This window comes from Pelodiscus sinensis, chromosome 4 (assembly GCF_052426305.1).
Source record: "Pelodiscus sinensis isolate ZL-2025 chromosome 4, ASM5242630v1, whole genome shotgun sequence".
Classification (NCBI taxonomy): Eukaryota; Metazoa; Chordata; order Testudines; family Trionychidae; genus Pelodiscus; species Pelodiscus sinensis.
The window spans coordinates 122,645,309-122,657,514 of NC_143055.1; the positions used below are offsets into that span (position 1 = coordinate 122,645,309).

Consider the following 12,206-nt stretch of genomic DNA (forward strand, 5'->3'; position numbering starts at 1 on the left):
TTTTAAAATACTGCCAGCTCTCCTGTACTCCTTTCCCCTTTATGTAAGCATCCCAGGGAATCCTGTCCATCAGTTCTCTTAGAGTATGTCTACACTAGCCCCCAGTACGAACTAGGGAGTTTAATGAGGGTGACCGAAATTAAAAATGAAGCGCGAGATTTAAATATCCCACGCTTCATTAGCATGTTCCCGGGGGGAGGGGGTCGCCATTTTGGAAATTGACTAGCCCGGAAGAACTGCCCACGTCTACTCGCGGCAGAGAAGGGCAATTCCGAAATAAACCCCTTACTTTGAATGACCAGTTAAACCTCCATTCCATTCCATGAGGTTTAACTGGTAATTCAAAGTAAGGGGTTTATTTTGGAATTGCCCTTCTCTGCCGCGAGTAGACGTGGGCACTTCTTCCGGGCTAGTCAATTTCCAAAATGGCGACCACCCGGGAACATGCTAATGAAGTGCGGGATATTTAAATCCCGCACTTCATTTGCAATTTTAGTCGCCCTCATTAGCCTCCCTAGTTCGAACTAGGGTGCTAGTGTAGACATACCCTTTGGGATTCAAAGTCTGCTCTTCTGAAGTCCGGGGTATGTATTTTGTTACTCTCCTGTCTTCCTTTGGTCAGGATCCTGAAATCTACCATCTCATGATCACTGCTTCCCAGGCTGTCACTCATCTCTACTTCCCCTACTAGTTCCTCCCTGTTTGTGAGCAGCAAGTCAAACTGCACATGGTGCCTGATCGGTTTCTTCAGAACCTGTACCAAGAAGTTATCCCCAACATTATCCAAAAACTTCCTGGATTGTCTGTCTACAGATGTCAGGGTAATTAAAGTCGCCCATGAGAACCAGGGCCTGCGATCTGGAAGCTTCTCTCAGTTGTCCAAAGAAAACCTCGTCTACCTCATCCACCTGATCCAGTAGTCTACAGCAGAACCCAACCACAACATCACCCCTGTTACTTCCACCTCTAAACATAACCTCTCAACAGTGTTTTCTCCCTCTTAAATACTGGAGCTCCAAGCAATTATTCTGCTCTCTTACATATAATGCAACTCCTCCTCCTTTTCTTCCCTGCCTGTTCTTCCTGAACAGTTTATACCCTTTCATGACAGTGCTCCAGTCATACGAGTCATCCCACCAAGCCTCCGTTATTCCAATCAAATCATAGTTCTTCGCCTGGGCCAGAGCTTCTAATTCTTCCTGTTTGTTTCCCAGGCTTCTCGCATTTGTGTAAAAACACCTTAGATAACCAGTTGATCGCCCTACCTTCTCCATCCGAATCAGGTGTCCTCCTTTGTTGCTCGTTCCTCCTTGTGATTCTTCCTGGTGTCCGGCTTCCTCATTTACCTCAGGGCTTTGGTCACTGTCCCCCCATGAACCTAGTTTAAAGCCCTCTTCACTAGGTTTGCAAACCTGCCCGCGAAGATGCTCTTTCCTCTCTTGGTTAGGTGGATCCCATCTCTTCCTAACAATCTTTGTGCCCAGAACAGAGTCCCATGGTCAAAGAAACCAAGACTCTCTCTCCAACACCACCTGCGTAACCAAGCATTTACTTTCTCAATTCGACGATCCCTATCTGGACCTTTTCCTTCAGCTGGAAGGATGGAGAAGAACACCACTTGTGCTTCAAATTCCTTGATCCTTCTTCCCAGCACTACATAATCTGCTGTGACCTGCTCAAGGTCATTCTTGGCCGTATCATTAGTTCCTACATAGAGAAGCAGGAAGGGGTAGCGATACGAAGGTTTAATCACTGCGGAAGACTCTTGGTCACATCCTGAATGCAAGCTCCTGGTAAGCAGCACACTTCTCAAGATTGCAGGTCTGGACGGCAGATGGATGACTCAGTCCCTCTTAGGAGGGATTCCCCAACCACCACCACCAGTCTTCTTCTTTTGGGGGTGGTGTTCATGAAATCCCCGTCCCTAAGACTACGCATCCCATGCCTTCCAGTAGATGGTGTTCCCTTCTGATTTCTTCCGTGAGAGGTCTCTTCGAAAGCATTCTCCACCTCAGTGCCTGGGGGATTCCCAAATTGACCGCGTCCTCCTTCTACAGGTTACATGCTGCCAGTTCTCTTCCTTATCTTGTACTGCCCTGGCTGGCTCTTCAACTTGCTGTGCCTGCAGGATTAAACGCTGCCTTCATCCTCTCTGATAGAATGTAGGGTCGATACTTGGGCCTCAAGTCCTATATTTTTTTCTTCCAAAATGGTGAGCAGCTTGCACTTAATGGAGATGAAATCCCTCCTTTCTTCTGGGAGGAAGACAAACATGGCACATGCTGTGCAGGTAACAACAGCAGACCTATCAACATCCATACCTGGCTTCCTTCGGAGAGATTCCTCTGTTGTTATTAAATGCCTCCTTGAAGGGCAGGAGTGTAGTGAAAAGATTATCAAGAATGGCGAGTCTCTCACCCCCTTCCCACTCCCTCTCCAAACTCCCTGTTAATCGCCCCTGTTCGCAAGCTCCCTGGTCGCTGACTCACTCCTTTATAAAGCCCTAGACTGTCTGATAGCCCCTTCCCCTGATTAAGGTCCAACTAATGAGCAGAGGCTTCTAGATTTGAAACCCTGATTAGAAGCTCCCAGCTTCCACCTGCCAGTCACAACATTAACTCCATGAAGGGGGGGGGGGGGAAAGAGAGGGGAAGGGAAAGGAGAAAAAAAAATCTTTAAATACTCCCAACACAATCAAATCAAGATTAGTTTCCTTCTATTTAAAATAATCCAATTTGAGAATCCGATTCCAAACTTCAAGGCTCATTGCACCTATGCAAAAGAAAAATGGTTATTGACTGAAAGCAGAGTTGGCAAACCTTTTTTTAGTCAAGGGCCACTGTCCCACAGAAAAAAACAGTGGGTGCCACATAGTCTCAAAAGAATGCGTGGGGAGGGAGCAAATGACCCAGTATTTAAAAAAAAGTAAAGGCATGCACGTGTTCACAAACACAAACTCAATCCTTTGGGCAATGACAAAGTATGAAAAATATAATCAGCCCAAAAGGTGGATATTCTGCAAAGCAGGACTGTATGGAGCAATTCTGAAATCTTAGTTGTTGGATGCTACATAAATAAAAGAAAGTTTCTACCAAACCAGCTATAATTCAGTTTAATATAGGTTAACATTTAATGGGAGAGAAGTCAGTGTACCTTTTCAATGTCTGAAAGCGATGACAGTGACTGGTTCTGCAGAACCTCTGGTGCCATGAATGCTTGCAAATCCTGGTTGGAAACATTTTCATCTGTAAATGACACACTCCCAGATGGAAGCAACAGCAAAGACCATGGAGAAATAATGAAGCTCACGTCAGTAGGATCAGCTATATTTGAAAAAACAAACAAAACACAGTTGAAAGGCAGCTGCTACCAAATAAAACAACTCTACATATATCTTTTCAAGAGTTCATCTGACAAAGAAAGTTGGGAAATGGATTGCATGATCTAATTAGTCTCAGCGGAGTAGCCATGCTACTCTGCAACTTTAAGAAAACCCTAAAAAAACCAAAGCAAAACAAAACAATGAGTGGTACCGTGTCATGAGCTTTCATGGGGTATGTCTACACTAGCCACCATAGTTCAAACTAGGGTGGCTAGTGTAGACAGACCCATGGGCACAAATCGCTTCTTCAGACTCATAAAACAGCTTTCATCAGAAAAAGTTTATGGGAGAAAAGTAGCAAAGACCTTTCAGATAAATAATATCAAGGTAAAATAATTAAATTATCTGGAATTCTTAAAACAAATGATCTGCCAAAACATACTCCTTCCTTACTTTTTATATAAGAACTGAGAAGACAAAAAACAGACTAAATAATGTTAGCAATCAGCTGAACAATTGTATTTGAAATACAATGCTCAAGACAAGAGTGAATTATCAAGTCTCGCTCTACTACCCATAATTTCCTTCTACTTTACTTAAATGTAATCAATATTATTTTATAATATTTGCTATTTATATTAACATTCAACATCTGAGAAGATAAGCATTATTTCCATTTCGCAGGTGGGGAAATCTAAGGCACAGAGGTTAAATGAGAATGACTTTATCCTACAGTTCATAGATAGTCTTATTGTTATAGCCAGGATTAGCGCTCCTTATTCCTACTCCCACACTACCTTTCATGGCCTTTGTTTTAGTGATCCAAACTGATGGTAAATGTTTCATAATGACAATATTTTCTGGTTTATTTACTGTTTGTCATAAAAAAACAAGCATCACAGGGGATTATTTTTTGACCAGTGGTAGGAGAATAAGAACATGGCAAAGGGTAGAGGAGAATAAGAAAAATGATTAAACCAAAATGTATTTTAAAAATATAAATAGTGCAATCTCATGTTATACTTGTTGCATATATATATATAAATGCATTAGCCAACAGAAATGAACCTTGACTATCCAGTTCACAAAAGCCATGAAGTTTGTATATTAAGATTTAACTAGTCAACATTGACTTACAACAGTAGAGCCAATGAAGCTTCTCTAAGAAGAAGCTAATGTTACAAGGTCATCATATCTTGAGGTATTGATTCAGCCACTCTCCTCTCCAGGTTCTAAGACCTGCACTATCAGCTCCACCACGACTTGCTCCAGGGCAATGCCACTGTCGTTCTTCGCACTCATGGGCTGCCAGCCCAGGAGGCTCAGGAGTAGCGCCAGGCACAGGGTGAGGTGTCCCCGGCTGCCCGCTGTCCCATCCTCCACAGAGCCCCAAATGCCTGTGTCCTGAGCCCAGCCTGAGCCACCCCGAAAGAACCTGCTGCTGTAGGCCAGCAATCCCTGAGGCATCACAAAAGGGAGGCCAAGCAGCATTCGGAATGGATGCCAACACAGATGAGCTGGGAAGAAGGCACCTTCCTCTGCATGGTGGCACTTGGAGACACCCCCCACCTCACTGCGTGGTCCCCCAGCCCTCTTTCCATCCTCCATGTCCTCAGTCCCTCTCCTGTCCCTTCACAAACTCCCATCACCCCTTTTAAACCTGGCATCCCAAAAGAACCCCATCTCTCTGGCTCTCCTTCCAGCTTCCTTTTTTGCCTCCCTTCTGTTTTCTCTGCTCACAGACAAACCCCTTTTTCTGCTTCACAGCACCCCAGAAATGCTACCTTTGCTGTCCCTTCTCTCTTACAGCATCCAAGCAGCCCTCCTTCTCAGTCCCATCCTCATATGTAAGGTCTGCTTGCATTACAAAAATCAGACTAACTTTCTTTGATTTCACCAAACAAATTTTTCGTTAACTTCTATGATGCACACTCATTGCATGACTATTTTGAATTCCTTTATATTTAAAAAAATTGTGGTCCACGTTTCCAAAAAAGCACCCCCCCCACACACACACACACAGAAATTCCTGCATACAGGCCTGGTGCCCTTTCTTTGCTTGCTAGGTTGCCCGTTTGTGGGAGTTGTTAGGGTGTAAGGAGGGAGAGAGGAAGGGGGATAGGGTGTATGTGGGAATGGGTGGTGAGGTAAGGGGGGATGTGGGGGTGAGCAGGATACAAGGAATGGGGGATGGGCAGTGTGAGGGTGTAGAGGGGGAAGGGTTAGGGAAGGATGGAGGAGGGGGTAGGGATAGGCAATGTGTGGTGGGGAGGGAGAGGGGCTAGGGAGGATGAGTGAGTGTAGGAATGGAGGTGTGGGTAGGGATGGAAGGAGGGGAGTGAGCCATGGGCTATGGAGCTCTGGGATAAGGACTAGCAGGTCACATTATCCCACCAGGCTCTCTTCCCGCGTGACCCACATCTGGTTCTCAGTAGGGTGTGGGCGCGTAAAGCAGAGGGCTCCCCTATGGTTCCATGTCTCTCCACTGTGCCCTGTCTGAATGGAGCATGCCCGAGCCCCACAGCTGGAAGGGCACATCTGGAGCACTGCCACCTGCAAAGATGGGCACCAAATTGGCACAGAGAGGGGAGAATTCTCTCCCTACCTGGTCACTCACACGTAACCCAGCCCCTACCCCTCGTGAGCAAGCCGGGTGCTCAGGAGCACCTGGAATCAAGGCGATTCGTTTGGGGTTAGGCCCCATTTTACTGATTGTGTTTAATTTTCGTTTACATGTGAGGCCCACAAGACCACAGAGTACAGCCCTTCCTGACAGGTCACTTCTCCATAGCCCTGTGCTAGCTGCTAAGAGAGGCTCCGAACTCTGCACACAAACTCTTTTATTGGTGGGTGGCGCGGAAGCGGGAAGAGTGCGGGAGGGTAGCTGGCTGGCGCTTCAAGGGCACGAGAGGACGGGATGGGTCGAGAGCATTTAGATAGAAGGGCCCATCCAGGGGTGAGGTGGTGTGGGAGCGGAGAAGGGTGCAAGTGACTTGGGGCCATGGAGAGCACAGTTGGGCACAGTGCAAGATTAACAGGCTCTCTGGCCACAAAAGTGGCCAGGCAGAGGGGCGTTGGTAAGTGCAGTGAGCGCAGTCCCCTAGTGTAACAACAGAAACAAGTGCCTCAGAAATGCAGGCCTAATTTTCTAGTTCAATGGCCAGAACTCCCAATGTATCGATATCAGAGAAACTGTCCACTCCTACCTGTATGTAGCAGAAAAGCTACATATATTGTGGGTATTAAACGTTGGTAATTTTTTGTGGTTCAAATAAAAGTTCATTGTTCCTGCTGGGGATGTTAAATATCGGTTAGTTGAATAGTTCAGCAACCTCATGAAATGTTATCAGTTAGTCGATTATTCTATAGTCCCTGGGGGCAGGACTGGCAGCCACTGTATCAGAGGCAGCAGCGCGGAGTTCCAGGTGGGAGCTGGTCTGTGAGGGGAGCCAGTTTAAAAACGATCTCCTCTACCGGACTTGCTACCTGTCGCCCTGTGCTTCTGCTTCTTAGAAAGAGGCAGCAGCGTGGGGTGGCAGCCCCTGTGTAGGGAGGGTCTGAGCTCCCGGACTTGGCACGAACTGGAACTGAGCCGGGCTGTCTGCCCACCTGGCTTTTAATAGACTTGAAATGCAGAGCCGAAATGGAGGTAGGTCCCAGACCCAGCGTGAACCAGGACTGAGCCAGGCTTCCTGCCCGCTCAGCTCCTATTAGACTTTAAATGCACAGCCGCAGCAGGGGTAGGTCCCAGATCTGCTGCAAGCCAGGACTGAGCCAGGCTACTGAAAAAATTTACTGGCAGGGAAAGAGGGAGACGGAAATGTATATAGTCTATAGCATTAACCTATAAGCCTTTGCTTATCGGTTAATTTGACTATACTATTACATCCCTAGTTCCTACTGGCTTGGAAATAGAAAGTTTCACTTTGTAAAATAATAACACTTATGGCAACAGCAGCACAACAAATATTCATAAATGGGAAGGATCCTACAGACCTTAAAGTAATGGTGATTTACATGTTTAGAGTCTCAAAACTATATTATAAACAAACAAATATACAATTATACCTTTCACTTTCAAGTATCCACTCACTGTTACTTAACTAAGATTGAGTTTGTTTCAGTATTTGTGATGAAATTGTAGAGCATGGGTTCTTAGAACCAATTTTTGGTGTCCTCAGTGTGTGGCCTCTTGTTAGTGGGCACTGACATTTTGCTAAAATACTTAAACTTTTTTCTAAAGAAATAAATATGCACATACACTGGGGATGTCATCATGTAGACTACTACATGATTAAATGATAAGCCAGGGCTTATTTGTTAATCTAGTCGACTACACATATTTCACCCCACTTGCTGCCTCTGTATCAGCAAGATCTCCCACTCTTCACCCTGTATCAGAGGCGGCAGGGTGAAGAGTGGGAGCCGGTGCTCAGGAGGAGCAAGCTTAAAAGCCAGCTCCCCAGGAGCACTAGATCTTCCTGCCCCCAACCCTGCACTGTTGCCTCTGACAGAGAGGCAGCAGCGTAGAGGTGAGGGGGACAGGCTAGAGCCAAAATGCATGGGGAGCCGGCTTTCAAGCCAACTTCTTATGGACCCGCCTGCCCCCCCTTGCTGCCTCCTACAGAAGCAGCAGGGGGGGGGGGTGGAGGAGGGAAGTGGGGGAGAAGCAGGAGCCAGTGCTGGGGGGAGCCATCTTAAAAGCAGGTTTCCCCCAGCACCAGCACCACAGTGCTACCTGCCCCTCCCTACCATGCTGCTGTCTCTATCAGAGGCAGCAGCCAAACAGAGGTATGGGGGGGGGGGCGAGGGGAGGGTACCGTGAAGTAGCCTCTGTCCACGTGGGTTTGAGCTCTCTGCAGACAGAAGTTGCGCCGCATCTTATGGAGCAGCCTCTGTCTGTGGCAAGCCTGGGCCCACCGCAGACAGAGGTTGTTCTTGGGTAGCCGCTCCCACCCATGGGGGTCCAAGCTCCCTGCAGATGGAGTAGCTTCTATCAATGCATTGACTATGGATTGGTGTAAGCAAGATTAAAGAAATCCAAGATTTGTAGAGAAATATTAATAATTTATGCAAGAGTTTAAAAGAAAATTAAACACATTGCTGTCACCTTAAATTTGTTTCCAATAAAAACAAGGCTGCTTTTCTATAGCATAGTATGAAAACTATCTCTAGTGTGTTTGAAAGTCTGTAGTAATCCGTGCATTTATCAAGTTATAAAACAAGCTATAAAACAAATTATCAACTGAATTTCTGTTTATTAAACTGCATAAAATAATGGTGTATATTAAAGATGAGAAGGAGCTGGGGGTGGGTACAGTTAGTTCTCCAAATTTGGAGTAATTTAACTCAAGAGTCCCCTAGATACAACCCCATGGGGAAAACACAAAAACTTTTCTTAAAGTTTACCTAATCTAAATATATTTTTGCCCAGACCTGGGGATCAAACCATGGCTTTGATCATAATACAAGAGTCTTACTCAGTTGAGGTTTGCCCTCAGAAAGTGCATGGCACCACTGTGCTTTTGTTATTAGAAAAGTAGTTCACTTCTTCAGTTAGTCTTGTGCCTAGGCTCATCATGTTGAATGGATGACACCAGTGATTTTCACTCTCTCTTTTTCAGATCCCTTAAATTTTTGAAAAAATTCCGTTTAGCAAAAAAAGCAGCAGCTATGTTTATGCTAATGAAGTGCGGGATATTTAAATCCCTGCTTCATTAGCAATTCTGATGTGCCTAATCTACATCTCTCTGTCGACAGAGAGGTATAGTCTAGACACACCCTATGAATTCAAGCCCTACTGTGAACAGAAATCTGAAGTAAAACAGACATGTTTCTACAGTCCGCCTCTGCTAAACAGGTTTTGTATTTGGGGGAAATGTAATCTGAGTAGAGCAGAATATTCAGAAAGCCCTAAACAGTTTTTAGAAGAAAATAAAAATCACACATGCAAACACTTGCTTGGAGAGGAGGGGAAGTTAGGGAGCAGAGGAATATGTGGGGAGAGATTGGGGCTGCAGTGAGGGAAGGGGGATAAATGAGAGTGAAAGATAAAGAAAAGGAGAACAGTTGTGGGCATAGGCCGGGGAAGGGAAACATGGAAGCATGAAGGAGTGGGGGGGAGAGTGAAGGGGAATAGCATCAGATGCACTTGTCTGTCTCACATCCTCCCTTGATCTGGTGTCCTTAGGGAGGAGACCACGGAAGAGGGACCCTGGGGATGGGTAACCTTAACTCCTCACAAGGGAGCTGTGGGCAGTCTGCGGGGGGCACTGCTGCTGAGAAACCCGCAGCAGTGTGAAAGACCCCCCTCTAACTAGCTCCTTAACATCTCTTTAAATAGCTCCCTGCTGGCTCTTTAAACAGCCACAGCTGGACATGCCGCAGCAGCACATCGGGGCACCTCCCCCTCCCCACTTTCACCTCTCTTTATTAGATCATGGTGCATATCATAACCTCCAGCAGCCATTTCCTCTTTTCTTTCACTCTTCCTTAAGGAGGCCGGGGATGGGGAGGGGGCAGGGGCTGGGCCCGGTTGCTGGGTGTGTGTAGAGTTTCCACGTGTCTGGTATTTTCACCTCCTGGCAGGGAAAAAAAAAATCAGAAAATACCGGACATTTTAGGTGTCCAGTATTTTCTGCTTTTTTTTTTTACCCGACAGGAGGCAGAAATACCAGACTGTCTGGGTCAATACCGGACACCTGGCAACAGGGGCAGCCCTAGACTAGCTGCCAGCAACTGGCGCCCTAGGTGAACCACGCAATCGGTGCCCCCCACCTCCAAACCCCTCTATGATATTGTGCCACCATTTGGCACCCTATTTAACTTGGTGCCCTAGGTGACCACCTAGTTCGCCTATATGGACGGGCCACCCCTGCCTGGCAACCCCACTGATAGGCAAATGCTTATCGGATAGTCGACAGGCTAGTCAACTAGTTATTTCTCCCCCCTCTTGCTGCCTCTATTAGAAGGAGGCAGCAAGGCGGCGGGGGGGGAAGAGTGGGTGCTTTAAAGAGGCAGCACCACGTGGAGCCTGGGGGCAGACCCTGGGCTTCATGTGGCACTGCCACTTTGAATCACTGTATGCAGCCCAGGGCCAGCTGGGGACTCCGCTGCTGACCCTGGGCTCCGTGTGCGCTGCCACTTTGAAACATCGCGTGCAGCCCGGGGCCAGCTGGGGTGTCCCCAGGCTGCATGTGGCGTTTCAAAGGGGCAGCATGCATGGAGCCCAGGATCGGCTGGGGACTCCCCCACTGACCCAGGACTCCATGTGATGCTGCTGTTTTGAAACACCATGGGGAGCCTGAAGCTGGGCTCCATGCGGCATTTCAAAGCGGCAGCGCCATATGGAGCCTGGGGGTTAGCAGCGGAGTCTCCAACTGACCCCGGGCTCCAAACGGCACTGCCACTTTGAAACACCATGGGGAACACGAGGCCAGTGGGGGCCTGCCCCACTAGCCCCATACTCCCTGCAGCACTTTTGATTTTGAAAGATAGCGATAGCCCTAACAACTAATCGAATATTCGATACAAATTGCAAATTGCAAATCGCTTTGACTATTTGATTAGTCAATTAATCGAAATTTAACATCCCTACTCTATGGCAGGAATCATGTGCCATCTCTGCAAAGAAACATTAATCCTAGTCCAGGTTTATGAACGTTATAATCTCTGTCTAGATATAAAAATACTTTTCCTGCTGGACGACAGAGTGACGACCATTCTTCCCATAGGTTTCTGAGTACAGGATTTCACTCCGCTGATGTTTTGCAAACCTAGAAGCTCTATTAAAGGCTCTGATGCTCTCTGAAGATTTCAAGAGCTGCCACCACCCCCATCAGTTTACACTCTAGTAACATCTGAAAGTCCATTTTCACAATCATCAGGACTGGAATTTTTGTTTCTAATTCAATTCTTTCTGAATTCTGCAGAAACTAATAAGACTTATTCATGAAAGCTTTGTAGGTGCCCAGAATGAGTAGATTTTTCAAGTTTCAATTAAAACGATAGAAATCACAAATAACGTGTTAGCAGCACTAAATTTTCTGTTTTAAAAATGTGGAAAGCAATACAGTAATTTTGTATTACTGCTTTAGAAACCGATTGTGACTTAATATTGTGAAAGTATCATTTAAATATACAATTACAGACTTTAAAAATGAAGTTTATTTACTTCATAAATCTCAACGCCACCTTCTAAGTAATTACTGCCTGTCATGTAACTGAAACCATGTTAAAAATCTCTTTGAAGTTTATCCTTTAAAAAAGTTAAAGCTTAACACAGACATATACTTATATTTTTAAAATTAGAAGACATTCTTGTAAAATATTTTTTCTCTAAAAGCTCAAAGAAAGTAGTCTGCATTATGAACTGGATGCTTATTAATTGTGGATAAGCAAGCCATCTTTTATTATTATAATGCAGACAAAAGCTGTAAAGTTTTTTTAAAAAAATGTTGAAAATGTACAGCAATAAATGCTCATCCCAGGATCATTAAATATATTTTATACCTGTGCTTTATGAATCTATATACAGCTTAGGATTCACAGATATGTATGTACTACATTAAAAAAAGAGAGGTTTTAATTCAGGAATGTTTTTTGGTTCGGGGGATGCTGATCCACAGAAAAATCAGTTGGGGGCTGCACACAAACGAGAAGCAAAAACAAACAAACAAAAAAAAACCCTCAATAATGTAGCCCCCAAATGAGGAGACTCTCCCCGCATCCCCCTTAAACATCAGAGTCTAGGGGTCCCTACCCTAGTAGACTTTGTGTGCTTCCATCCCTGTGGTGAGGAAGCCAGGGGGCTGCATCTGGCCCCTGGGCCTGAGGTTCCCCACCCCTGTTTTAATTTGTCATTTGAACATATTATAGTAGTCAA

The 12,206-nt window shown here is 45.7% G+C and overlaps 1 protein-coding gene across 15 annotated transcripts in view; it reads right to left on the bottom strand.

Annotated features, from left to right (window-relative positions):
• PTPN13 (protein tyrosine phosphatase non-receptor type 13) overlaps window positions 1-12,206 on the bottom strand; it is a 236,856-nt gene that overhangs the window by 172,018 nt on the left and 52,632 nt on the right. For all 15 annotated transcript variants that reach the window (XM_075929556.2, XM_075929553.2, XM_075929548.2 and 12 more), the window contains exon 3: window positions 3,154-3,323. In XM_075929556.2, coding sequence (XP_075785671.2) covers window positions 3,154-3,323 — 170 coding nt within the window. The remainder of the gene's footprint in view (window positions 1-3,153; window positions 3,324-12,206) is intronic.